The sequence below is a fragment of the Ctenopharyngodon idella genome, chromosome 21, assembly GCF_019924925.1.
Source record: "Ctenopharyngodon idella isolate HZGC_01 chromosome 21, HZGC01, whole genome shotgun sequence".
Lineage (NCBI taxonomy): Eukaryota > Metazoa > Chordata > Actinopteri > Cypriniformes > Xenocyprididae > Ctenopharyngodon > Ctenopharyngodon idella.
The window spans coordinates 14422501-14449817 of record NC_067240.1 but is presented as its reverse complement, the minus strand read 5'-3'; the positions used below and the strand labels follow the sequence as shown (position 1 = coordinate 14449817).

At 38.4% G+C, this 27317-nt stretch overlaps 1 protein-coding gene across 2 annotated transcripts in view; it reads left to right on the top strand.

The window, feature by feature from the left end:
• zbtb16a (zinc finger and BTB domain containing 16a) overlaps nt 1-27317 on the top strand; it is a 114529-nt gene that overhangs the window by 43929 nt on the left and 43283 nt on the right. For both annotated transcript variants that reach the window (XM_051876851.1, XM_051876850.1), the window contains exon 3: nt 6766-6863. In XM_051876851.1, coding sequence (XP_051732811.1) covers nt 6766-6863 — 98 coding nt within the window. The remainder of the gene's footprint in view (nt 1-6765; nt 6864-27317) is intronic.

Sequence of the window (27317 nt, the reverse complement as noted above, 5' to 3'; positions counted from 1 at the left end):
TGTTCCCAGGAACAGCCTTCCACCCTCCCATGATTTTCTTTGCATTATCATTTCTTTGGCCTAGTGCACGTAGCCTCTCCTGCTGCTAGTGTCGCATGCCCCTCCACCACAGTTGTTGCTTCTGAGCCTAGTGGTACTCCAACCTGTTTCATCAGGGCGGAGCAAGACAGATGAAAGATCCTAGGATAAAAAGGATAAGGTAGTGGACAGTAGAAGCATAGTTTTTTTGTTATGAAAGATGTGAGCATTCAGCATCGAAATCAGCTCCTTCAATTAAATACAGTTAAAAATCCAAAAGGAGATTATTAAAGGGAATGTTAAGTAATTTTGACTTTTTATTATCCTAATTGAAGTTTTGAAATATGGCTTTCATGATATCAAACTTCCATTACATGATTATCATGGCCAAAAGAATTCACAATAACAATATTATTGTGATATCCACAGAAGTTTTGAAAAAAAAAAAAAAAAAAGTGCTCTCTGTCAAATTATTCTTTAACTTTTGTGTGTGTGTGTGTGTGTGTGTGTGTGTGTGTGTGTGTGTGTGTGTGTGTGTTCTGCTTTTTGGCCAATGAGTCACACTCAAAATATAAGTCAAGGAAGGCACTTCCACTTGATCTGCACTTCCTGTAGACTGGGGTGTCAACAACCCCCTCTTTTTTACGGAATCCAAAAAATTAACTTTATTTTGCTTTTGTCTGTCATCTCCACCTCTACATTGTCTTGTCCTGTTTTATGACAAGTGGCATCCAGCATTAAAGGGATAGTTCACCCAAAAATGAAAATTCTGTCATTTACTCATCCACAAGTTGTTCCAATCCTGTAGGATTTTTTTTGTCTTCTGCTGAACACAAAAGAAGATATTTTGAAGAATGTCAGTTTTTTTTTTTTTTTTTTTTTTTTTCCTCCCCATACTATGGTAGTTTATGTTTTCATTGACAGTCCATATTTTGATATTTTGTCAGCAGTGCTTTAATTGGCTTGCTGACATGATGCACTGTTGCTGGTCAGATGGTTAAAGCATAGACTTTAGATATACAAAGACTGTGCAATCACATTATGAATGGGAGATATGCAGTAAGTCCCGCCTTCTAAAAAGAGCCTATGGCTGATTGGTAAAGTCATTGTGTCACTGAAGCTGCCGTTAGAAGCTCTGTGCGCTCTGCACATGCGCATTGGCTGGTCTAGTCTGAAAAATAAGCTTTTTATGCTATTTGAGCATACGAAACAGCATTTATGGGACAGTTCACGTAAGACTTTGTTGCTGATTTGAAATGTGTTATTTAATTGTGAGTTTGGCAAGCAGTTTTTTGAGATTTCAGGATTCCCCCATTCAAGTAGATTGGACTTGGTCTTGGATGCCCGAAATAGCTTCTCGGAGGCATTGCAAATATGGACACAGAGTGAACAGACTTTCCTTGAAAAGGACTTTGGTTAAACCCTCTCAGAAAAGTTTTCATTTTATTTAAAAGTGCATTACCTTTAAAGCACCACTGCTACAGCCATACACATTTAGATAGACGTCTTTGGGAGTTGTGGTACATCTCATGCTGATTTTGAATGTCCCAATGATTTTGAGCGTTGCATTAAGACGTCTTGAGACCCTTAAAATCTGTTTCATTCCGTTGCACTCTATTTAGCTATTTTTAAAATGAAATGGGTCAGGTGAGCCCAAACATTCTTATTAGACAGATACAGTTCACACTCTAAAAAATGCTGGGTTGTTTCAACCCATGTTTGTGTCAAATAAATATATAAACCTAACCATTGGTTTAAATTAAGTTAAAGCTGCAGTCCATAACTTTTGTCCCTCTGGAAATTGATAAACAAAACTGCATGTGTCTTGTGGAAGAACATTGTAGATAGAGCTACTTCTCTCTGTTAATGTCTATAACGAGTCGCGCAGGCATTGGGTTACTCTGCAGCAGTGGCGACCCGACCGGTCTAAAATAGTCTGAATAAAATAGTCTGAATAAAAAATGATCACCGTAGTGATTCAGGATAAGACAAAATCACGGTTTGGAAAATGGATTCATTATGTACTTGCTCATTATATTAATTTTGTCAATTTTGAAAACAAAAAAAGTTGTAGACTGCAGACATTTTTAAACCTAACTGTTGGGTTTGTCCATATTTAACCAAAAAATGGGTTGAAACAACCCAGCATTTTTTAGAGTGCACCCAAAAATAAATTCTGTCATCAATCACTCACCCTCATGTCATTCCAAACCTGTTTGACTTTTTTCTGTGGAACACAGAAGAAGATTCAGAGATGTGTTTTTTTTTTTTTCATCCATACAATGAAAGTCACCGAAATTGTTTGGTTACAAACATTCTTCAAAATAGCTTCTTTTGTGTTCCAGAGAAGAAAGAAAGTCATACAGGATTGGAATGGCATGAGGTTGAGTAAATGATGACAGAATTTTCATTTTTTGGGGTGAATTTTCCCCTTTTAAGACTGAACAGTCAAGTAGTTATTTTAGGCATCCAACTAGTCATTGTTGAAAATATGTAGTTTTACCTACTTGCATGCCTTATAATACCTATTATTTTTTAGGTTTCCGGCCTGCTGGGGGGCAGCGAGCGGGCCACACTGACAGGGGAACTCCTAGCTATGATGTACGGCCTGGGGTCCACTCAGGAGTGAGAAAGTTCAGGTTTATATGGGCCGGGCTCTAACAGCTCAATAACACAGACCCATAATCTACTCGGGTTTCAAACACAGGGCTGATTTACGAGCCAGCATGCCACTCCGGCATTGAAATGAGGTGTTCAGCATATGTTTTGTTGACATAAATTTAAAATTTATTGCCGTTGTCAAAACTGACTGTTAGACAAAGTCGCTTATTAACTGAGTAAATGGCTTGAGAGTTTTATGCCTGCTTCCTTAATGACTACAGTCAGTCTGTTTCAGGCACACGGAGTGCCACCCCTCCCTTTTCTCTTCTGCTTTCACACACTCACCATCTACAGTTTCTGAGACCAGAGCACAGCTGGTTGGGAGGCCTGGGGGGGAAAAGGAACTGCCATAGTTCACACATACGAGGTGTGTGTATGTTGAAGAGGTGGGGTGCAGGGGCATATATGTCCCATAAAATCTACAGAGGCTTTACTTCTGGTTGTCCAGAAAATAGAACTTGTAGTAATTGCAGGGGCAGGTGACCCAGCAACTTTGCCTTTACGATAGGACTGCTGCCGCACTCCATGCTGGAAGCAGGTTTGAGCATGTCATATCCAGGGTCGCCCTCGCTTCCAAAGCACCTGTAAAAATGAAGCACAGATAAAACTAATTACCTCCCTCCGCTTTTAAGCAAACCGTGGTATTGCATGTAAACATCTTACTGCTTCAGTCAAGGCAAAAGCAAACTCTTTATTAGGATTGGAACTAGGGATGCACAATTGCAGATACAGATAAGCTGATATTTATTTTGATGCTATAGCTGATAACTAATATATGACTAATGCTATATGAAGTAATACTATTTTGTCTGAATAAATTAAAAAATAAATACAAAAATTAAAATTAGAAACAAAATATAAATGAACTAAAATGTATTTAAATACTACAAGTGAATTTAGGCATCACAATATTATAATGACAGTAAAAATGCTTAATCTTTTTGAGATTTGCTAAAGATTACATTTAACAAGGTTAAGTTAGTGGTGTTTTTTAAAGATTGAGTGTTAGATGACGGCAAAAAGGTATTCTAAATGTAAAAATAGGGGAAACGAGCACATACTATTAAATATTCAACAAATATTCAATTCAATTTTAATTTTGTTGTGTGTTTGTCATTTTTATTAGTTTTTTTTTAAGTCTATTGTTTTTATTTTAGTTTTATTTTTTAGTTTTTGTAGTACATCAAGTTAAACTGTAGTCAACATTTGAAGTGGATCAAAAAAGTTCATCAAAGTTGTCCTAAGAACTAAGTTGTCAACTAAGTTGTTGAAGGTTTTAGGACAACTTTGAAAGGTTTTGATCCACTTCAAATGTTGACTACTAATAAATAAAAATGAGAAGTGTTGCCTTCATGACAATTTGCTAAAATAACAGTTTTTTTTTATTTTTTATTTTAAGTAACAAAAATGTTTTGTATGGTTTTAGTTTTAGCTAACTATTCTAACTCTGGAACATCCCTGAATACATTGTGCATCTCTAATTCAAAGTGACATCTGTAAAGGTAGTAAACGTTTAGTCGGGTAATGAACTTATTATATAATTTATATAACTTCTTATTCTAATGTACAATATGTAGTGAAAGTCAACCCTTCCTGCCTCAAGTAGCCAGTCTGCCTTCTATCAGCTCTCAAACATCCCCTCAGGGCTCGGAGGGTCACTCCGCAGTATGCGCTCTCTGTCAGTCTCTAATCAGTGGAAGCGCGCTCTCCTCAGACCTCAGGAGAGGGACAATGGCTAGATTGAAGGCACACAAAGCCTTTGAGTGTTCCCCCTACAGTATCTCTGTATTGTGCCGCATTAGCCCAGATCCCAAAGGTGCACAGACCCCTGGCTTTTCCCAGCTCCCTCTCGCGCGCTCACTCGCCCGCCCATCTTTTGAAGTGCCCTTTATCCTGGAAGGCGTTTACAGGCCTTTTTAATTACTTGCAGCTTGCCAAAGGGCTTTGCTTCTTCATTCTTCTCTTTGTTTGTTGGGTCTCCACAATCCCCATCTAGAAGACAGCCATCAGGATTTTGGATGCATTGCAAGTTTTCTCTCACCCCCCTCTTTTGTTTATTTTCTGCAGTCTCTTTTGCGATTCTCAACCTCCAAATGGTTTTCCATTGGTGTTTTTTTTTTTTTTTTTTTTCTTTCTTCTTCTCTCGCTGAGGTTAAACCACACTTCCTTGCTTCATAATTCTTGCCACTATTTCCATGTTCTGCCAACTCTTTTTTATAAGAACAGAGAATAAAAGCTTAAATCATTACGACCCAGCATGTGATGCTGATTCTCACAACTTCAAACGGAAACAAGAGAGGTTGTTCGATTAAAAAATAGTTTTTGTTTAGTGCGTCTTTATAGAAGAATCAACCAAAGAATCAATTGAACCAAACTACTTATGGATTTCACTAGCATGAAAATGACACGGTTTAAAGAAATGAAAACCTGCCTTAAGCGTGTTTTGCAGTGCACGTTATCTATGTAGTATGAATAGAAAGTGAAGTAAGTACACGTCTTTGTTCCCCATTAAAGATGTATACATTTGGCACTAAAGTGCAAACAATGAGCTAATTACCACTCTGGAAACAATTACCAAATGCTGTAAGCATGCTAATAAAAACCAATTCAGTTCACCACTTGCAGCAAGTTGCCAGTGTTCTCGTGGCATTCTTACAAACCTTGTTCTTTGAGCAGCCTGCCGCTACACCACAACCTATAAAACCACTTACCTGCCGTGACTGAGTTTCATACTTCTAATGGGTGGCTGTGACTAGCTTGAGTTTGTTAATTCATCAGTGTTGACTTTCGATCATTTCTACTGGCTTATTAGCAATCGGATGTGATGCATCTGCGGATTAGTGCAGTTGAAAAGATGCAGATGCTCGGGATCTTTTGTTGTCAAGCCTGAGAAAGTCACACATGGGCATTCACGAGTTGATTTAAATCCACACATGAGTTATGGGCCAAAGCAGAATGCTAATTGTAGAAATGGTAAATACACTTCAAAATAGCCAGTCTGCACCAGGTTTCAGACTTAATCTAAGGGACAGTGAAACAAAAGGAGATCTTTGTCTCTTCCTGTACTCAATGGGGCGCCATGTGGCAGTACTGATTCACTTGGTGCCCTAGGCGAGATAAGACATGACCAGAAAAAAGACACTTTTTGACTGCTTAGGAGTTTATCTTATCCCCCCCCTTTTTTTTTTTTTTTTTTTTTTTTTGATAAACAATTATTTTCCGTATTTAATTTTAGTAAAAAAAAAAATAGAATAAAAAAAACACTTAAGCAACATGAGGGTAACTTGATTGGATTGAGCAAATTTAGATGTGATTTCTTCCACAGTGTTTTTATTAGATACTTACCTACATCAATTGTTCAGCTTAATTCATCAAAATTGCTTTGAAAGTCCACTTGACTCAAAATTCAGTGTGAGCACATGCTTCTGTGTGACTCCATTCTGTTAGGTTAATCTTTCCTCGATACTCAAGAGATGTTATAATTTGAGAGAACAAATGTTTCACTTTCAGCCTCATGAAAAGTTGACCCCCTGTTTGAAATGGTCCCTGCAGCCAGATTCAGCCGTTAAAGTAACTCTTATCTGAGGGCTCATGGCCATCTATATGTTCCTGTTTAGATAAAGGGCTCCTTCATCTCCGCTCAGGGAACTGAATGAATAAACAATAGGTCTTTGAAACCTCATGTGCCATTGATAATTTTCGCTTTCCATGCGTTTCATGACGTCTAGTGACAAGCTTAAATTTATTCTGATCATCTAATATGGGAATAATCATCTGAAGTGTTTGACAGGTTGATGTGCAGGGTTAACGTTGAGTGGTTGCAAACAATGGATTATTTCTCTCAAGATAAATGGCTTTACTATTTATTTATTTATTTTTTACTTGAGTTAAAGAAGAGTTGTTATCTGGTGTGGGAGGAGCGATAGGACTTGTGTGGTTGGGAATTAAAATTATTCTATTCTTTCTTTGACATTTAGTCAGCTAATCGAATCTTATAGTATACCCAGGTGCTTTGAAAGCCTGTTTTTTGTGCGAGTGACATAAACTGTGTTGGCTGATGTTATTTTGTCCTGTTTCTCCCTGCAGGAAGCTGCACAGCGGAATGAAGACCTACGGATGTGAGCTTTGTGGCAAGCGCTTCCTAGACAGTCTGCGCCTAAGGATGCACTTGCTGTCTCACTCAGGTATCATCACTAATGCGGATGCTTGGTTTTTTTTTTTTTAGGTTGGGTGAAATTCGAAATATAAGAATTGGCTCACTTTCAATTTATGCATTTGATATATGAATTGGAATTTGAATGGCAATTCAGTTCCTCTTCCTGTAAATACAATCAATAGAAAGTCAGCAGATGTTTTAAATGATTAAAAAAAAAAAAAAGAATTAAAAAAATAATAATTTGACTACTTACACTACCATTCAAAAGTTGGTGGCAAAACTACATTTTTTTGAATCACAGAAATCATTCTAATATGCTGATTTCTCTGATTTGAAAACATTATCAATGTTGAAAACAGTTGTGCTGCTTAATATTTTTTTGGAAACCTGATAGATTTTTTTTTCAGGATGATTTATTTCTGTCACTTTTTATTAATTTATTGCATCCTTGCTGGATGTAAGTATTGATTTACTTTCAAATTTTGTGAGGTAGTGTATTTCTATTTAATCTCTGTGTAGTATCCTGCAAAATCTTCCTTTTGTTTTCAGCTGATTTCTAGAAGTTGTATATGCATTTTTTGCTGGAAAGGGAAGTCTTTTCTTTAATAGAGAAGCGTTCTTTCGTAGTCTGTAGTGAATCTGGTTTATATAAAGTCTATAAAGCAGTGGGACTCTGGGTTTCCAGCCCAGGCCAACAGGAATCTCCCTTCACCACCTTCTGCAACTGCCAAATTCACAGGCCATTGAAGTCAAAGTCCTTACCGCACACCAGACATACACAATGGTCAAATTTTGTAGACCCCCTAGAGAGCACACTCGGGTTTATGATAATTAAGAGCGAGTGCTGTGCCGAGGTAATTGATTCTACAGTAATTAGGGGTTTAGATTAGATTAGATTAGTTTAAAAAAAACTTGCAGATTACATCACCAAACCTTTCCAACTTTCTGCCTTGTACCAGTGGAATATTCTGCTGTCAATATCTTCATATAGTGAGATGAGATTGACTTTTTCCAGGGACGTTTAAAACCATGTGGAGTGGAGAGATGAGTGACATCTCACGCTGGGGCGCCCAATTCAATTCGTGCACGACTCAGCATGGCAGACGCTGCTCTAAGGAAATATCTAATGTTTATTTTAGAGGCTGTTCAAATCCCAAGATGCATGTTCAATAACAGACTCTGTGGAGATATTGTAGTACTCGTGCGCTCATAATGGCAGCCCATGGAGCATGTACTGCATGGTGACATTTATGAGAGCTGTTTTGCAATGAGACAAAGAGGCCGAGTCTGAACTCTGATGAATACCTCTGTTTGGTATTCCGCACTGACCCGCAGAGACGCCTGTACTCGTGCAAAAGTATGTTCCGTGTCATTATAGTAATCCAGAAATCCTTATGGGAGGCTGGCTTGTGCAGTTTGGATAATATGACTGCGGATAATCCTGCGCTCAGAAGCTGGGTTGCATGAGACTGTGGGCTAGAGAACGCTTCAAAAAGACCTTTGTAAAGCCACTGACTTACTCAGTGACTCTCCAAACAGAAGGACTGAGTGCCATTTGGTGTGTTGTTAGTGTTTGCGGGGCCTCACACTTCACTCTCTCTGGATTACTGCAGGAGTCTGCTGCTTCCTTCTCTCTTTTGCTGCTGCTGCTTCCTTCTCTCCTTTTGCTGCTGCTGCTTCCTTCTCTCCTTTGCTGCTGCTGCTTCCTTCTCTCCTTTGCTGTTGCTTCCTGCTCTCCTTTGCTGCTGCTTCTTCCTGCTCTTTTTTGCTGCTGCTGCTGCTGCTGCTGCTTCCTTCTCTCCTTTGCTGCTGCTGTTTCTTTCTCCTTTGCTGCTGCTGCTTCCTGCTCTTTTTTTTTTTTTGCTGCTGCTGCTTCCTTCTCTCCTTTGCTGCTGCTGCTGCTTCTTTCTCTCCTTTGCTGCTGCTGTTTCTTTCTCCTTTGCTGCTGCTGCTTCCTGCTTTTTTTTTGCTGCTGCTGCTTCCTTCCCTCCTTTGCTGCTGCCGCTGCTGCTACTTCCTTCTTTGCTGCTGCTTCCTTCTTTGCTGCTGCTTCCTTCTTTGCTGCTGCTTCTATCTTTGCTGCTGCTGCTTTCTTCTCTCTTTTGCTGTTGCTGCTGCTGCTGCTTCCTTCTTTCCTTTGCTGTTTCTGCTTCCTTCTCTCCTTTGCTGCTTCTTCTTCCTTCTCTTTGCTGCTGCCGCTGCTTCCTAGTCTTCTTTGCTGCTACTGCTGCTTCCTTCTCTCCTTTGCTGCTACTGCTGCTTCCTTATCTCCTTTGCTGCTTTCCTTCTATCCTTTGCTGCTGCTGCTTCCCTTTCCTCTTTTTCTCTTGATTTTGCTGCGGCTTCTACTTATTCTTCCTGAGGTTTTTTTACTCATCGTCATCTACCTCTTCCTCCTTTTCTTATTCTGCCTTTGCTGTGGCTGCCTCTTCCCCTGCTTTTCTTCATTACCACCTTCCTTTTCATCTCCATCTTCATTTGCTGCTTCTTCCTATTCTCCTTTTCCATCATCATCATTATTATCATCATCATCATCATCATCATCATCATCATCTTCACCTTTAGAATTAGAATGAGCTATTATATTTAAAGTCTATTGTCACATTAAACTCAGTTTGATTTAAAGTTAATTTGTTTGCCAAAATCCTTGTGAAATGATCTCAGATCCCTGAAACAAATTTGGTGTGAAAACACCAGGAGATATCTGATGATGGGATCTGCATGAGGTGGCTGAGCTTAGGCTGTGTTCATTAAGCACTCTGCCACCTATAGTTTCAGTTTTTTCCCCTTTATTTACATCACCCTTGTAAGTTTGAGCCAAAAATGAGAAATGTCGGTAATCACAATAGATGTTTTGCATTTAAAACGGCACAAGAACCAGTCATAATTCCTTAAGATCTTTACCACAGACAGCCTCCCTCAACAGGCGGAATAAGCGAGCATTGCGAGGCGGCTTATTTTTAGTGCATCAAAACAGAGCACAAAAAACCCCTAGAACAAAACAGTTTTAACGTTCATGTGCTCGATGCTTGACACGTAGCGCTAACCTGGTTTTTGTTTGTAGCAGTCTGGCTCTTGAGAGCTTCACTCTTGTGTAATGCTCAAGCTTTTCAGTGGAAACACTTTTATAGACAGACAGTGGCAGAGAGGCAGAGACACGGCGAGGCTCTTTGATTGTTTTTTTTTTTTTTTTTTTTGTATTGTTTTTTTTTTTTTTTTTTTTTTTTTTTTTAGCTTTGTTCTTTCATTGCAAACTTTCTGTTTTTATCCTTCCTGTTCTGAGCGGTTTGATTTTTATCAGTGCTCACAACGGTGACACCAAGCAAGTGGCTTTGCCCTCCACCTCCTCCGCTCTCTCGTCTTCAGGAGAAGTTGCTGAAGAATGGTATTAGGTATGTCGTGTGTATTGTGGTGTACCATTTCAGTCACACACATACACACACACACACACACCCCTCGCTCCTCTCTGCTGGTGCACGCCGTCTCTGTTTGTTTTATTGTGGACTTGGCAGAGCGCCAGTCTGGGCCGCCTGCCACAGCCCAGGGTACAGTATGTACAGTGAATCTTGCGCCAGTTTTTTTTTTTTTTCTTTCCTGTGTTGTCTTTTTTCAAATTATTGTCTGACAGCGGTGGTTGTGGTAGCTGTTTTGTTTTTTGTTTTTTCAGGGGCTTGCGAGGCCTCGCGTCCTGGAGTTTGGGTGGAAGTGCACTGCAGTGAGAGGCTGATAATGGAAAAGTGCGTGTGTGTGTTTTCTCTGGTTTAAGGTCAACATGGTCTGGGAGCTGCTGGGTAGTGAGGCAGCACAGCACTGAAGCAAAAAAAAAAGGGGGGAAAAAAGTGACTCAGCCATTTGGAGCACGACTAGGCTATTAGTGTTATGTGAGCTTCCCTTGTGACTTCAAAGAGTGCAGAGCGTGGTCTGGGTAGGCTAGCCAAGGGACATATTTTGATCCATTTTTGAAAGGGGAGGCAAAGCTTTTCGGAGGGATTACAGATCAACATAGGCTGTTTGGGATAAATCATCCATATTTTTAACTTTTTTATATATATAATTATAATTTATTATTTTTTTTTAATAAAAAAAATGCAGCTGTAACGGACTGTAGCTGTTAGAGGTCAACAACTATTGTATTAATATAACGTAAAACTTTTTTGAAAATATCTGTTTTATATATTGTGAATTTTATACATATTTTAAATATATTTTTGCATAATAATTACAATCTTTTTGCATAGTTTTTTTTTCAGGGTTTTTCATGTTGGCATTTGACTAAGTTATCTAGCTTCTTCAGGCTATTTAGCATTTATCATAATTTTTTTTCTGTAGCTATAATTGGCTGTAGCTGTTAGGTCAAACAATTATTGTGTTAATATAACATTTAAAAAAAAGAACAATTTATATGCATTAATTTAAATATATTTTTATGTATTGTATATTTTTATATATTTAAAATATATTTATAAATGCATTTTTATTTATTTTTTTTATTTTATTTTTTTTCTCAGGATGTTATTCAACTTGTCCATGTTGGCTAATTTGGCTTCTTCAACACAAGATATACAGCATTTATCTTTTTCTTTTTTTTTTTTTTTTTAAATCTGAAGCTATAATCATCTGTAGCTTTTGCAGTTGTTTAGACAGCTTGTCAACTTGAGGTGAAGTAACTTGTGGCAGACGGCATGGATAAAAGGCAGGCTCTTTCTTTTCTACCTACTTCTTTGGGCAAAGCTTGGTGAATTGAACTGTCCACACACATGCATACATGTACGCGTACACTTGGGGACTGTGTGAACATTCTCATTAGCAAGCCGAAGTGCCTGGCCCAGGCTGATTAAGTCTGTGTGTTATTCTCCAGAGGGCCCAGCCAGTGGACCTCACTTGACTTCATTAGCTCAGTAGACTGAGACAGGTCTAACACAGCAAGACCCCTTGTACACTATCCAGCAGCTCAGCATGCGCCTTTGCCATTGCAATCACACACATCTGCAACTATGGCTGTTTTTTTTTTTTGATAAAAGTTTTGTAACTCTTCCGTAACATAGTCGTTTAGAAGAAACAGGAATCGTTTTCCTGGCTATTGTGATCTATCAGCTGTTGCTTTCAAGTTGACTTGCAAGCACATGGGCTTTTCTTTCTTTTGATGACAGCGAATTAGCCGTTTCAATTATGGCTGTGTTACTTGGCCCGCAGGCTGTTCTTTAGCTCCATTGTTGCCGAGCTATTATCATCGTTGTGTAGGAGCTTTTGTCAGCCCATTTCACATTGGCTTCCTCGTTCATGTCCTCAGCTGCATGTGTTGACACTGTGTTTAAGCACAGGAGAAGTTCTCAGATCTGTGTCCTTGCTCTTCAAGGTGAGAAAAATTATTTTTTCTGAGCTTCTTTCATTTCTCACCCTAGCATAATCTGAAGTCATGGTATGCCAAAATTTTCCTTGTGTATTTGTGTAAAATATAAAGCAGCGGTTCTCAAATGGGTTTTCTTAAGGTTTGGGCATCAAGTGGCGACTCTACACAGCATTGCGTTAATAATATAAATATAACAACAGAAATAATTTTTATATTATTTTTATACCTTGACAATAAAATATTTTATTTAAATTATTATTATTATTATTATTATTATTATTATTATTATTATTATTATTATTATATTGATTTATATATTTGTTACTTCATATAATAGAATAAAAAATCCTTATTATTTTATCATTATTTATTTTATATAACGTTGTTGTTGTTGTTGTTGTTGTTGTTGTTGTTATTATTATTATTATTATTATTATTATTATTATTATTATTATTATTAAACTAGGTCCTGAAGAAAAAATTGAATTATGTGCCCCATAAATGCCACATCTCTATACTGTAGCAAATAGTTTACCACACAAAAATCATTATGGTCGGCACAAACCATCATCATTGCAAGTGTTTAAATGTGGGATTGTATTTTCTATAACTGTGTGTCATTTTGTTCGTGGTTTTCAAGGATGGGGCCATGTTATACAACTTGCCCATGTTAGCTTCGACCAAGTGACGGGATGATTAATTTTTTCATGTTATTATTTGTTTAACATTGGCCTTTCTCTCTTGTCCGTGACCCTGTCAAAACAGACCTGTGACCCATTTTTGGGTCACGACCCTCCAGTTGAGAACGACTGCAATAGGCGGCTGAATAGCGAACTGAAAAATGTGAGGCATGAAGGAAAAGGAAAAGAGAAGACAGAGAGAGCATTTCCCTCTTTCTTTCTCTCCCTCTCTCTCTCTCTGTCAGAGAGCGCCGGGCTCCCACAGTCTGGCCCCTCGCCAGCTCTTCCCTCACAGTGATGACATCATCAGCTGCCGGCAGGTCTGGATGTTCTGCCAACATTCCAGAGCGTTTATGATCGCTCGCAGATGTGAGTCCAGGAACATACTGTACCCAAACTAGAAATTAATGAAACTTGACTGCTTTCCAAGCCACATATTCCAAAATAGAGAGCCTGCAAATGGGACAGGAGGAGGGGTGGGATGGAAGAAAGGGCTCTAAATAAAGAGTGGGGGGAAAGGGGGAGAATGCCCTGGTGCTCAGCGCTCTCATGTAAATTCTCCACAGCAGCTGATAAAGCCCCCATCTCACCCTCCTCCTCCTCCTGTCCCTCCCTCCCTCATGTGCAATAGTCAGGGGAAGACGGGCTGCATGGATAAATGGCCTGAGCTTCTGTTTGGCCGTGTGCCTAAGTTCTCTCTGGTGGTTTAAACCCATAATACTTTCCCTGACCTGTTGATGTACATTAAATCCCCATTTAAAACAGCGTTTGAATTATGTGCCACATAAATCCTCCGTTATAAGGTCCAGGAGAAATGATTACACAGGGAGGTAATGGCTCTGTAATTGTTTGACAAGTTTACATCCCATCAAAAAGCTGACAAGAGTTTATTCCCATGATGCCCAGGGGTGAGCTATAAGGCCATTTTTTTTTCTCTTCCTCGGAATGGCCAGACATGATAAATGTTAATGTCTGTTTTAATGTCTGTGGTTAATGTTTTAAGTCATGAACAGGAAATTTATAAAAACAAATCCCTAAATTGTAAATCCCTAAATACTATGATTTCATCAAAGTTCAAGTCTTGGTGCCATACTAAAAAGAAAGTTCATCAAGCATTGTAACAATGTCATTGTACAGACAAAATTAGTTTTTAGTTAGTTATTAGTTTTTTATGCAAGATTAATTTAAGATTTAATTTGTCAAATTTGAAAATATAATAATAGGTAAATAAATTTTTTGCACGTATTGCATGTAATTTTACTCATTCCCGCAGGTTTTGTGCTTACACCCAAAGTGCACATAAAGCCTCCTCAGTACTAAATTGAGTTATTTTTCGCTGTTTATTGCACTTAAACAGTCTCATGCACACAAAATAATGTCAAAATGCCAATCTTGGTGAGTATTCATGTAAACAGTCAGTTATGTTTCAAGTGAATGTAAACAGTTGAGAAAGAAAACTCATGTGTAACAGTATAATGGATCCATGTGTCAGATCTTAAAGTGACAGCAGCCTAATATGCCTGCTGCCAAATTATGAGAGAATATAAAAAATATCAATATGGCAGTTTTTCCCCATGGTATCAATGTAAAAAATGTGGCCAGTGAAAATGCTGAGTGGCTAGTAACTTTGGAAAAGCATTAGCCACAGTGGCTGGTGAACAAAAAAGTTAATGTCAAGCCCTGTGTGTATATATAAACAGTAGTAGGTTAAAGGATTAGTTCACTTTCAAATGAAAATTAGCCCAAGATTTACTCACACCTCAAGCCATCCTAGGTGTATATGACTTTCTTCTTTCTAATGAACATAATCTGAGAAATAATATTAATAAATATCCTGACGCATCCAAGCTTTATAATGGCAGTGAACGGTACAAATGAGTATGAGCTGAAAAAAGTCCTTCAATCCATCATAAACATGTGCTCCACACGGCTCCGGGGGGTTAATAAAGGCCTTCTGAAGCAAAGCAATGCGTTTGTGTAAAAAAAAAAAAAAAATCCATATTTAAACAAGTTATGAAAAATATCTAGCTTCCGCCAAACCGCCTTCCGTATTCAACGTACAAAGAAAGTGTAAAACTCATGCAGTTCACAAAGCTTACCCTACATCCTACACCTTCCCTATTCAACTTTTACGTAAAAAGTGTAACTAACGTGACACCAGTTCACACGTTCTTTGTAACTTGAATATGGAAGCTGATCTGGCGGAAGCTAGATATTTTACTTCATAACTTGTTAAATATGGAAAAAAAAAAATTACACAAACGCATCGCTGCACTTCAGAAGACCTTTATTAACCCCCCAGAGCCATGTGGAGCACACATTTATGATGGATGGATGTGTATGGAAGGACTTTCTTCAGCTCATACTCATTGGTCCCATTCACTGCCATTATAAATCTCGGATGCGTCAGGATATTTATTAATATTTCTCCGATTATGTTCATCAGAAAGAAGAAAGTCATAAACACCTAGGATGGCTTGAGGTGTGAGTAAAGCTCGGGTAATTTTCATTTGAAAGTGAACTAATCCTTTAAGAAGGTTAAATGTATAAAGATGTATGACAACATAATAAATAAACATGAAGGTGTGGTGTGAAATATTGCAAATGAGAACTGAAAAATACTAAGATGGTGTGTATTTTGGAATTAAGAAAATAATAATTATGAATATTATGCAAAAAAAAAAAAAAGTGGGTATCCAGAATATATACCTTAATGAAAATGAATATCTTTGTAATCTAAATAATTTTTTTTTTAAAAAACTATATATTATATAAGTTACTATTAAAGAAATATCTAATTGAAGGTCAACTTTGATAATACAATGCATTTAGCAGATTGTTTGATTTGTTACTCTCTAGAGAGTTACGGAATATTGTGGTCCTGCATTTGTTAAAATACACATCATTCTGAAATATAGTCATTTGGAATATGTCGCAATACTTTTTGCACCTTTCCCTGGAAAAATGAAGAAAAAAGCAGCGTCACAATGCTGGGTTTTTTTCCCCCCATTTATGATGCTTCCATTTAAGGATGTTTGGTATTTGTTTCATTCCTCTGCCTCTTTTCATAGCAGCCATCATCTTGTTAACATTTTTCGATTAAAACATGGAATAAGCTCACACCAGCCATAATACCCTGTAAAAGATCCTGATCTTAGTCCTTTGTTGTCGGGTATTGCAGCTTTAAATCCCTTTGGTTGCTAAGTAGCGAGTGCCCCTGTGCTCTAATGGGCTGATTTGGTATTCAGCTCAATGCCGGGTCTTATTTTTGTATGCGAGACAAAGTGTTTTGATGGAGGGTGATTGCAGCAGCGTCTGGAGGCTGTTTGGGAGTTTTATGGGCTGTACAGTACACCGTGTGCCTTCTAAAACAGAACACAGGCGATTGAATTTTGGATTTGCTTCATCATTTCTCTCCTCTGAGCAGCCTCTGTCAAAAAGGGAGCGTAGCTGGAAGGGCACAGATTAATTTGTTCTGCTGGAAATGAGAGCGGTACAGCAAAACACACACACAAACACGCAATATGCGCGCGCACAACAAGTCTGAAAAATACAGCGAAACGCACAGGCGCAACTACAGCAAGGAATGCATTTAGTTCCTTGGTGCTGCCATTGGAATGGATGGGCGGCTGTGAATTGAAATGATGCCGCTATTGCATGATTGGTAAATGTTGGGATATTGGTGGGAAGGCAACACATAAATAAAGCATTTGAGGTGACACCTTCATATTATTATGATTATAATATGTTATATTGATTCGGGAAATATATGTATTTACATTTACGTGTTTTATATTTAGATTTTTTTTATTCATATTTTTTTTATTAAAATCTTTCCCCTTCGACTAACCTTAAATAAATAAATACTGGTTATATATAAGCAGTATTTATTTATTTATTTATAAATTAATTTTAAATTGTGCTAAATTACTTTTTAATTTTTATTTTTTTATTTGTATTATGTCTCTCATTTTTTAAGCTATGGCAGTCAAAATTGTTCACCTTGTGGACAGGGTTCTTAATGGTGTCTTACCGAAAGGCCCTTTTATTGTTTTATGACACTAACAAACATTGGACGCAATCCAATCTACAAAGCTGTTTTTAGCCGTATCTCAGTTTTATATCAGTTTATATCATGGTAAATCTTTATGGCGCAATCGCTTTCACCTCACTGATAACTCTTTGTTGACATACATATGAGGGAATGGCTTGACCTACTCAAGATTTCGTCACTCATTCACAACAATGGCTAATAATTAAAGTCAGAGTGATACCACCCTTCAAGTCCTGCAGATCCAACCGCACATATCAGTCAATAAAAAGCGGGCATTTTAGGTCATGCTGATTTAAACCAGTTTGGTGAAAGCTGCAATTCCACCACCAGATTTCCAGCACTGGCAGAGTCCCTGGAAAAAATGATGGTTTGTTTGTTTATTGGGTTTTGTTTGTGTTCAAAGATCAAGGCTTTGATTGCAGCTGTGAGCCAGTGGTTAAAATGCTGTGGTGTGGTGTGTTGTTGCTGGTAGTGTGTTGGAGGGGGCTGCTGGAGAGGGGAGGGGGTTTGTAAGAGGAGGCTAAATTTAAATTGTAATTGGCCGACTTCCACAAGCTTGCGGGCATTTTAATGAGTCATAATAACTTCATTTAAAACCAGCTGAGCAGAAAATAGATTGGAGAGGAGCCTGTGGCCAGTATGGATTTGTTTTTTGTTTTTTTTTGTCTTTCATCGTTGAGGCCGAACCTGCTCTGCCAGGCCTGATGGGCCACTGAGCAGACAGACATCCTTTGTGGATTTATCATATCACTGTCCACTTTGCATTCAGATCATATTCGGACAGTTCCCACCAGCTTCATGCTCCATATAGAGTGCAGAGCAGTCGGACAGTACACCCATTCATGAATTGAATACATCAAAACTCATGTCACTGCTTTAGTAGTTATTCTAAATCTTTTTCTACAATATTAAAGGGATAGTTGACCCAAATTTGATCTGTGACTTTTTTCTTTTTTTTTTTTTTTTTCCTTCTCCTGAGCACAAATGATATTTTGAAGAATGTTTTAACCGTTTTTGTTTTATGAGGTCCAAAACATTAGTGGAATCCACTGAATGGGGAAAAAAATAAAGTATTTTCTTATGTTCTGCAGGAAAAAAAAAAAAACAAAGTTTGGAATGACATTAAGATGAATAAATGATTTTTGGGTAAAATCGTTTTAAGAGTGGAAGTTGCAGGCATACATTAGATTGTAAGTCTCTAAATTGGATGTAAATTCTCGGATTAAAAGTTATTTACGCAGTGTCATTAAAGAGTGCAATCTCGTAGATGTGAGGACATTAACGGCACCTCCTCCGTGACGGTGATTATTAGATTAAGATTAAGAGGGTCATCTGCTGCTGGAGTTGAAATAAATAGTGGAATGTGTTGGCACGCTCTGTGCCAGTCCAATTGAGTTTGAGTGAAGCGAGCGGGCACACCTCTACGGCAGAGGCTTCGTGCACACTGCCGCAAGTTAAGAAGGGCCCTCTAGCGTGAAACGCTCATTCAAAGCCATGCGCGCGCACTGTACTGTCGAAACCCTTCAGTGCCGCCACCCACCGATGCCTCACCTGGCCTTTATCTCGGCTGAGGCCATGAAGACAGAGTGTGTGCTCTTGTGTGATAAATGCCTAAATTCTGCTTATCCCATTCAAACGCATCTGTTTCCGCCTGCTCTTCTCTCTCTCTCCCCGGGGTGCTTCTTATTCGAGACCCTTACATCTTATATCCTCCGTGTATAGCATGTTTCCAGGTTTTCTTTCTAAATAAATGTGGCAGCAGTGAGGTTTTTATTTTTAAATGCTTTGACGTCTAATAACATCTTCTCCACCCCCTTAGCACGAACAAAAAAGGGTCTTATAAGCTAAAACTGTTTAAGTCACCTAAGAAAACCCTGTTATTCCTCTGTGTATTTGTGGGTCAGTACAATATAAAGAGCATCATTGCAAGTAGGTATATGCTGGATGAAGTATGATTTGTTTTCTGCGTAATAGCAATAAAAGTAAATACTCTCCAAGGCACGTTTTTTCATCGTGTTGCGTTAGCTCGGCCGATTGCTTTGGGAAACTTTTAGATCAATTTCTTAGCGCAGATTAAAAAGCTATGAATCCCATTTATGGAAGAGCTCCCTTATGAAATGCTCTTTGAAACTTTCATATTTTGGCTGAAGAGTGAATCAGACGCTAAGCAAAGATCTGCCGACGGCGCTTTCATGTAAAAGAAAAAAAAAGATAAAAGCAGTCCCATCTGGAAGTAGCCAGGACACACAAGGGTTGCTTTTATGCTATCCATTCCACTGGGAGGTTCAACATGAAAAGCGGCCGTGGATATTGTGTTATTACTGTTGCAAACACGTCTGTGGATCAGAATACTAATCCCGGGCCGTCCAAACAATTTCAGCGCTGAAGAAAAACACCTCTATCTCAGGCACTTTGAAACCGTCTGTGGTGACACGAGTAATTAATGTTTAATGGGCAACTACTGACAGGGCAAAACCTTCTGAGACACTGTGGGGCTATTGTAAGAAAAAAAAAAAGTTATCTGGAAAAGCTTCATATTATATAACAGACTCGAAGTGCTTCCAATAGGAGCTTGTAGGAAAATGTTTTACAGCTAAAAGCTATATATTAATATCCTATTTAGTCAATGCAGACTGTATCTGTGATTGTACAGAAATTTTACGTGCAGATGCAGAGCGAAAGAAGATGAAGAGGAAGTCAGTGGATCTGGAACGAGTGTGAGGACGTTGTAAAAGGTTTTAGTGAGGAAGTTAAAGGGGCTGTCGCGCAGTTGACGCTTGTGAAGAAAAGAAGTTTATGGAAGTAACTTTTTCCTCTTTTTTTTCTTCTGCCATCACCCTCTTTCTCTTCCCCTTTCCTTTTTTAAAATCAAGGATGGTTCCTGCTCTCTTAAAAATATTAAAAATCTTGTGACATAATTGAAAGAGAGATAAAGGCCAGCTGGTGTCATTTGGCACGCTGAACTAATGGCCGTTTATTCATGAAAACAATACGCCACAAAGTTTGCAATTGGATTATTTTCCAGTTCTGGATCTGAAGCTGATTAACTTTTCTTTGTGGACAAATCAATTCAAATCAAGTGATAAACAAATGTAAATGAAATGACTGCCTCTGAGAGCTATTAAACTTACTGTGTTTGCATTTACTTGTTTTTTCTGTTGGATTTTTTTATTATTTGTGCACCGCTTTTGGTGCGATTCTTTGGTGCGATGATTCTGCAAACTTGCCGTCTTATGTGCTGTTCTTTTGAAAATTTAGATTTTTTTTTTTTTTTTTGGAAACCCTAACACCCCTCTATCACATGCCTGTGTTAAGTGTGGAACAGTTTAATAATGACCCGTACTGTGTGGTTGCGTTTTAGTTGCTGTCCCATAGGTCATTGTGTAGCCCGTCGCCCCTCCCCCACGCTCCTGACCTGGACCTTAATAAACTAGAGAGTGCTTTTGACAATGTGTGACTTGAAAGCAGGAAATAATGGGCACTAAATGTTAAATCTTTACAGGTTATTGACCTGTGGAGCATACATGGGCTCTGTTAACTATGTGCAGCCTGACACTGACTGCCTAGCACTTCTGTACCGCTCATTTTACTGTGCTAGCACTTTGTTAGTTACTAGTTAGCATTTCTCACATCGCTGTTACAATTCAGGACCACTTTAAGGACTCAAACCATAATTTAACATGAGAAGGCCTTTTTTTTTTTTTTTTTTTTTTGATTTCATATCTGCTTTTGTATCTGCGTTGAGTCACATTCACCTTCTATTTTTTCTCATTGGCGGTCAGCTGACATCAGTGGATCTCAGTTTTTCACATGATTGACCTAACATTAATAATTAACACAATAAATGTATTTATTTCTTTTAGTTCATTGTAGTTTATTTTAGTTTAGTCTAGTTTAGTCAATCAACTCATGGACCACTAAGAATACTTCACAGACCACAGTTTGAAAACCACTGTTAAATTGATTTGGACCCAACCAATTATATTCAGGACCTGGATTCACCCTCCCTGCTCATGAAAGGCAAATAAGGAAAGAGCAAAACCGGCCTCCCACTGCTCTGCGCCCAGCAGTAAAGGCATTTACAGCACTGTAAAGACGGCTCAATTGTCGCATCCAGTGGTTGGTTGAAGTTTCGGTGGTCGTTTGGGGAAAGGGTTCACCGCATGGTCAGGCTCTCAGGTTCTCCTGTGATAAATAAAAGAGGGCTTGAGGTATCGCTCTGTTTTCAGCCGACCTCACAGGTATTGATCAGGCATCAGAGCAGAGGCAGATCCTTTCTTGCCATTTCTTTCTCGGTGTGCATGCTAACTTTTTAAGAAGCACTTGACTTCTTTCACAATTACAGATTTTTAAAATTGACTTGTCTCTGGGTTGCATGAACAATTAGATTCTAGTAATGCCTTTTTAAAAATGCCACACTCATGGCATGAGATGCTTAAAAACAAAACGTGTATGACCTCAGTATTTGACTAGTCATCTATCATGACCCATCCCTACTCTTTACGTTTATAATATGCTTGGTTAGTTGTCACATATGAAGTAATGAAAACACTTTTCAATAAGGTTTAATGTGTTAGAATTAGCTAATGCAATAAATATCACAAACTGACAATAAACAATTTTTCATTAAAAATGTAAATGTTATTATAAAACAGTTAGTTCCTGTCCTTAATTCTTATTGGTCAATAGCTGTGTTTTATTCACGATAAAACACGACTATGACCGCTTCACCCAACGGTTCTGTGTATCACTACACAGCACCCTTAGCAACCACACTTAGCAACGTAAACTGTATGTTCTCAATTGATATTGTTGATTGAAGCTTACTGTATTATGTAGAAGAGTATTGTGAGAAAGAGATCGAGTGAGTGAGTGTATTACCTGTATTCAGATTTAGCATTTTCCTTCAGGTCAGTCCTATGTTCATAATAAAATATCTGTTTAAATGTCCGCTGCAATATCTTGTCCTTTTAACAGTTAAGGGGTTTTCCCGTGACTGACAGCGCTAGTCAAAGCATTTGTAAGTTGCGTCTTGTTCCATGTTCACAACAATTCAGTCTTTTCAATGTAAAAGTCTTCGCTACTGACTGACACACTCATAAAGACAGTCTTTGCCACCATCTAATGGCTATTTTTTCCGGCGGAAGGAAGGCTTTTAGAAAAAGTTTACTTCATGAAAGTTGCAATGATACATATTTCTGGCTTTAATATTTGCATTGTGTGGCAACCGTTTTATAAAAGCATAAGGTGCTCGAGGCTAGTGCTGTATCGTGAATAAGACTTATTTACAATACAGCACAGCCTCTGGTACCTTATTTCTTACATATACAATTGTTCATTGTTAATGGTTATAATACTTTTGGTTACTTATAATATGCACTACGATTCAAAAGATTGCAAGGTTTGGAATTTGGAATTTGAGTATGTTTTTATAGAAATTCATACTTTTATTCAGCAAGGATGCAATAAATTGATCAAAAGTGTCAATGATTTATAATTATACAAGCGATTACTATTTCAAATAAATGCTATTCTTTTGAACTTTCTATTCATCAAAGAAGCTTTCAAAAAAAAAATTCCATGCACAAATGTTACATTTTAAAAGGTATTAAAAAAACAGTTATTTTAAATTGTATTATTTTTTCACAATATTACAGTTTTTATTCTATTTTGATCAAATAAGTGAAGCCTTGGTGACCTTATAGAGACTTCTTTCAAAAACAAACCCAAACTTTTAAAGGGCAGTGTATTGTGGAATTAATATCAAACTAGATTAATCAGTATTATAAAATTGTTCTTCATTATTAGCTCATGAAACCTAATACATTAATGTTAATGAATTAAACCTTATTATAAAGTGTTACCAAAGTAATTCATGATCAGGCTTGGACTTGGCTTGACCATATCATGTATACATGCCAATGCAGATGAACATTGACCAACGTCACCTTGTATATTTGCTGGCATCAATGCAGTAAGCAGCAACTCAATCCCACCTCAGTTTTGGTGGCGGCTTAAACAGAGGCAAACCGTGGTGAGATGCTAGAGGCTCCACTCATTTCCTGCCACTTCACACCAGGCTAACCCTACAGGTTCCTCCCCAGCCCAGCTCCTGTTTCCTCCACTTCTGAAAGCCCTTTGTCCTCTAACTATACCATCGGGAAAGCTGCCCAGAGTCATAATTTAAGGAACCATGGCCTGAAGGAAAAAAAATAGAGGCGAGAAAGGAAGAGGAAAACACGTGGAACTTTTCACCTTTTGTTGCAGTGGAAGGGTTAGCTTGTCGCACACCAGGGTCATACGCAGACATTTTCCTGTTGCTGATATTTGCTTTTCTACATGTGGATTGGACAGTGTGTGTTCTAGAGTCCCACACACTGCAGAGGCATCCGTCTGCACGTTACTAATATGTCTCCAGCTTGTATGTGTATGTGCATCTTTGTGAACTGAAATGCCCTGACTATATCTGGGGCTAGACAGCTGAAATGACAGTGTTTTACACTGAGAGAGAAAAAGCAGGACTGAGTGTGACCTGCCGGCCAGATAAATTGGTCTGCTGGCAAAATGGATTAAGAGCTTTAAAGCAGGCTAAAAAACAAGTGAATGAATGTGCAACACTGTGCTCATTTTGAGCAGATAAATTTAGAAGCGTCTTTGATGTGAAAGTGTGTTTAGCAAGTCAATATTTGTCTGCTTTGGTCTGTCCCGAGACGTCCTCTGTCTGCGCACCAGACCGTGAAGCTATCAGAAGAAGCCTAGATATCCTCAGTGTTTATCTCCTTTGCTATTCTTTCTGTTCTCTGTGAAGGCTATATAAATATTAACCAGCTGACTTCTCTTCATTTTCTGATAGTAGAGCGTAATCTACTGTATAGTGTCTGGAAATTAAATCTGTGCTGCTCTATTTCTCTAGCTGTGTGTCTGTGCGAGTACAGAAAAAAGTAAAATCTACATCTCTTAGTGAAAATCTGTGCATCTATATGTAATTTCATCAGATAGGCCTATCATCACATGAGGTGACCTTAGTTAATCACACTTTAAAGTGTCTTTGTGTTGCATTGGACAAAAGCTGTGATGCCTTTTTTTTTTTTCAAACAATTTACTCTTATGAACGGTTCTTTTGAATGATTCAATTTAAACAATTAATTGAACAGACTTCCAATGAAGTTAGTGGTTTGAAACAGACTTTTTACTCTGTGAATCGTTCAGAGCCTTTACTGAGTTCACAAATGACTCCTTTACTGAACTGTGAATCATTTTCCAATTATGTCTGATTGAAAATGTACACAGAACCATTACTGTTATGTACACGATTAGATTTTTCAGACTTAACACAAGACTGATTACTGGGCTTATTCTTTTAAAATTCATCAAATTTAAGATAAAAATAAAATATTAGACTGTGTTATTGTTCATCCATTTTTTTATTTTTTTTATTTTTTATTTATTTTTTTAAATGCACACACTTGTTACTTCAGTCATCTGCAATGCTTTTACAAATACCAGGGGCCCGTTTCAGATAGATGGATAGATCTATCCCATTTAAGCGCATTTTACTTAAGTAAAATTCTAATTCACCGGCTTCAGTGGCATAGGCAGTAGTGTATACATAGAACTAGCTTGTGACGTGATTGACCTGGGTTCGAGTCCGCCTTTTGCCGAGCCCACTCTTTTCCCTTTTACCATCGCATCAGAAAGGCATTTATTTTCAATAAAAATGAAGAAAATATTCTAAAAGTGGAAGTAAAGTGTCTAATGAGTGTTTCATAATAATAATAAAAGTATTTATAATTTTAATAAATATATATATTCTTTACACTATTATTGCATCCTGTTAATGTACAACAATACTGAGGTGCAAATACAGTAGACTACTGTAGTATGCATCTGCCAATATAAAGTATAAATAGCATACTATGAAATGAATATTAGTTCAATAACTTACCATTCTGCCAGTTTTCACCCTTGATATTTTAACAGTGATAAGAATTAAACTTGTATTGACTCGGATGTATGAGGACGTCGTTTTGTTGGGTGCTGTTGCCATGGTGTATCATAATATTGGAGCTCCATTGATCATAATTTTTCCATAGTCACGTTGCACGCGCTTAACTCAAAGTCAACCTGCTCAGAAGTTGATTAAACGAACTCAATTGACCCTTTCGCCGGGAGTTTGATTGACAGGCGATCTAACCAATCATAACGCCGGATCTGCCGTTATGTCTGACAAAGCAGTCAGGGGAGTTAGTAGATTAACGACGGTGGACTTGAACTTGAAAAATGGTGTGTACTGACATCTTTCCGCGGTTGAAACAACATTTCTCCTCATGTTCAATTATGTTTTTTTTTGAAGCTATAAATAAACTAGTAGGAAGAGATGATCGGTTCACTAGCCGCTTGAACTGAGGCACTACACCTATCTGTCATGACACATTAAAGAGCCACAAAACGGTATTTGTTTAAATTTCTTTTAAAATTACAAAATATGAAATTTGAGACGGTTTCATATCAAAAGTAACCTTCTCTGTCTTGTCTGTCGACGCGTTGTCAATGTCCTCTTTGCTCCACGATGTAGCCTATTTTTCACTGTGTGAGAACATGATGTGTGGCAAGAGATCAGCATGGCTTGTCGGACGTAGCAACAGTAACTAAAGGGACGGTTCTTTGCGAACAGTCAATTCAGCTGTTCTGAAACTGAAAACTCAGAGTTGGTTAAACCTCCTTATTGAAACGGGCCCAGCTGATCTAACAGTGGTGTAGTTTTTTTGTTTGTTTGTTTGTTTGGTTTCTTTTTTGCATATACCTGTAAACACACAATTCCTACAATAGATTGTGATATAACGTGCATGGACACCAGCGCTTCTGAACAGCCATCAGTATCAAGCGATTCGGTACTTTGGCAACTAAAAAAGTCAGTTGGCTCTAAAATGCTTAATTTTAAGAGCCAGTGGCTCGCCTGACAATGCTACACAAATATACTCATCCATGCGTCTACGCCGGCGTGGTTGCGTGAATGTGTGCATTTTTAAGAGAGGAATCTGGCAGTCTCCCAGCATTTTTGTCTTGGTTGATAAAAAAAATTGCTCTGCCTGCGGTACACATCTAGTCGTGAGGGAACACACAGTTCCTGGCTGTCCTTTCCAATTGGCAGTCTCTGTACTGTTCTGTGACTGATAAGAGAATAGTGTAAATAAAACTGTACAGCACAGCTCGTTACCGCTAAAGGAAAAGGGAGAGCACGCTGTCTGTACTCATTGTTCTGACGGCACTGTTTTTCCTTTTTATATGGATTTTTTTGCTTTTTTTTTTTTTTTTTTTGTATGGAGTGTGCTGTCTTATATAACGCATTTGTGTAGGCTCACCGAACAGCAAGGGTTTTTTTTTTTTTTTTTTGGTTTTTTTGTTTGTGCTGTATTTGTCTACTCATGTTCCCGCTTCCGAGCGACAAGGGGGGGAGGCGTCTGATCAGAGTGTGTGATGAGAATCCACCTTTATAGCATTAGACAATGTGCTTGTTCACAGGTCTTTCCATTACAGCTGTGCTCTAGTATCACTCTCTTCGGGGACTCATCAACAAAGGCAGCGCGGCCCCACTGCTGGGTAATCTGAAGCTGGATGTTTGCCGCAGCTCCAGTAAAAGGCTCCGGTTACACTTGCGTCATTTTATTCATGTGCACGACCGATGCAAACAAGACAGATCGACGCGGCGTCCTCCTTGGAAACAGTAAATCCCAGGGTTTCAGTTGTGCAATACGTTCAGAGAAGGGAAGTGAAAAAGGAACGGGCCCTTGGCACGTGGCACCTCTCCTCCACTTGTTGGGAGCCACGGTTGTGTAAGGACCCATTATGTCAGGTTCGGCATTGCTGTGGCAACTTCAAGAGACAGAGGGAGGAAGTGGGAGTTGCTAGAGAGCGATTCTTTTTTGTTTGTTTTCTTTTTTTTTTTTTTTTTTTTTTTTTTTGCTGGAGAGGCAGTTATTTCTAGCTCTTCCTCTCTGTTTTTGTCTTTTGGTGGGGAGGGGTTTAAAAGTGGGGTATGAGTGCTGCCAAATCTGTGGAAGGTGTTTTTCCTTCACACTTTTTTTTTTATTTTATTTTTTTTAGCCTTTTTCTTTCTGTCGTGCTTAACAAGAAAGTCACTATTGAAGGGAGAGGCTAGAATTTATCACTTTAATTCCATGACTTTTGCCGGGCCTGGAAGCACGCTCCTGCTGGGTGGCTGGATGTTGTCACCCCCTGTGAGATAATGACCTGCTTCAATAAGCTGCCGTTTATGTTGTGGGGTGGGTTGTAAAGTCTGGCTTCTCCCTCTCTGCCACTTAAGGTGGTGATCAATGTCCCGCTGGCCCTCTATCTCAAGCTTTACTTTAGTTCTTGGACCTTCCTGCTCCGTGGCCA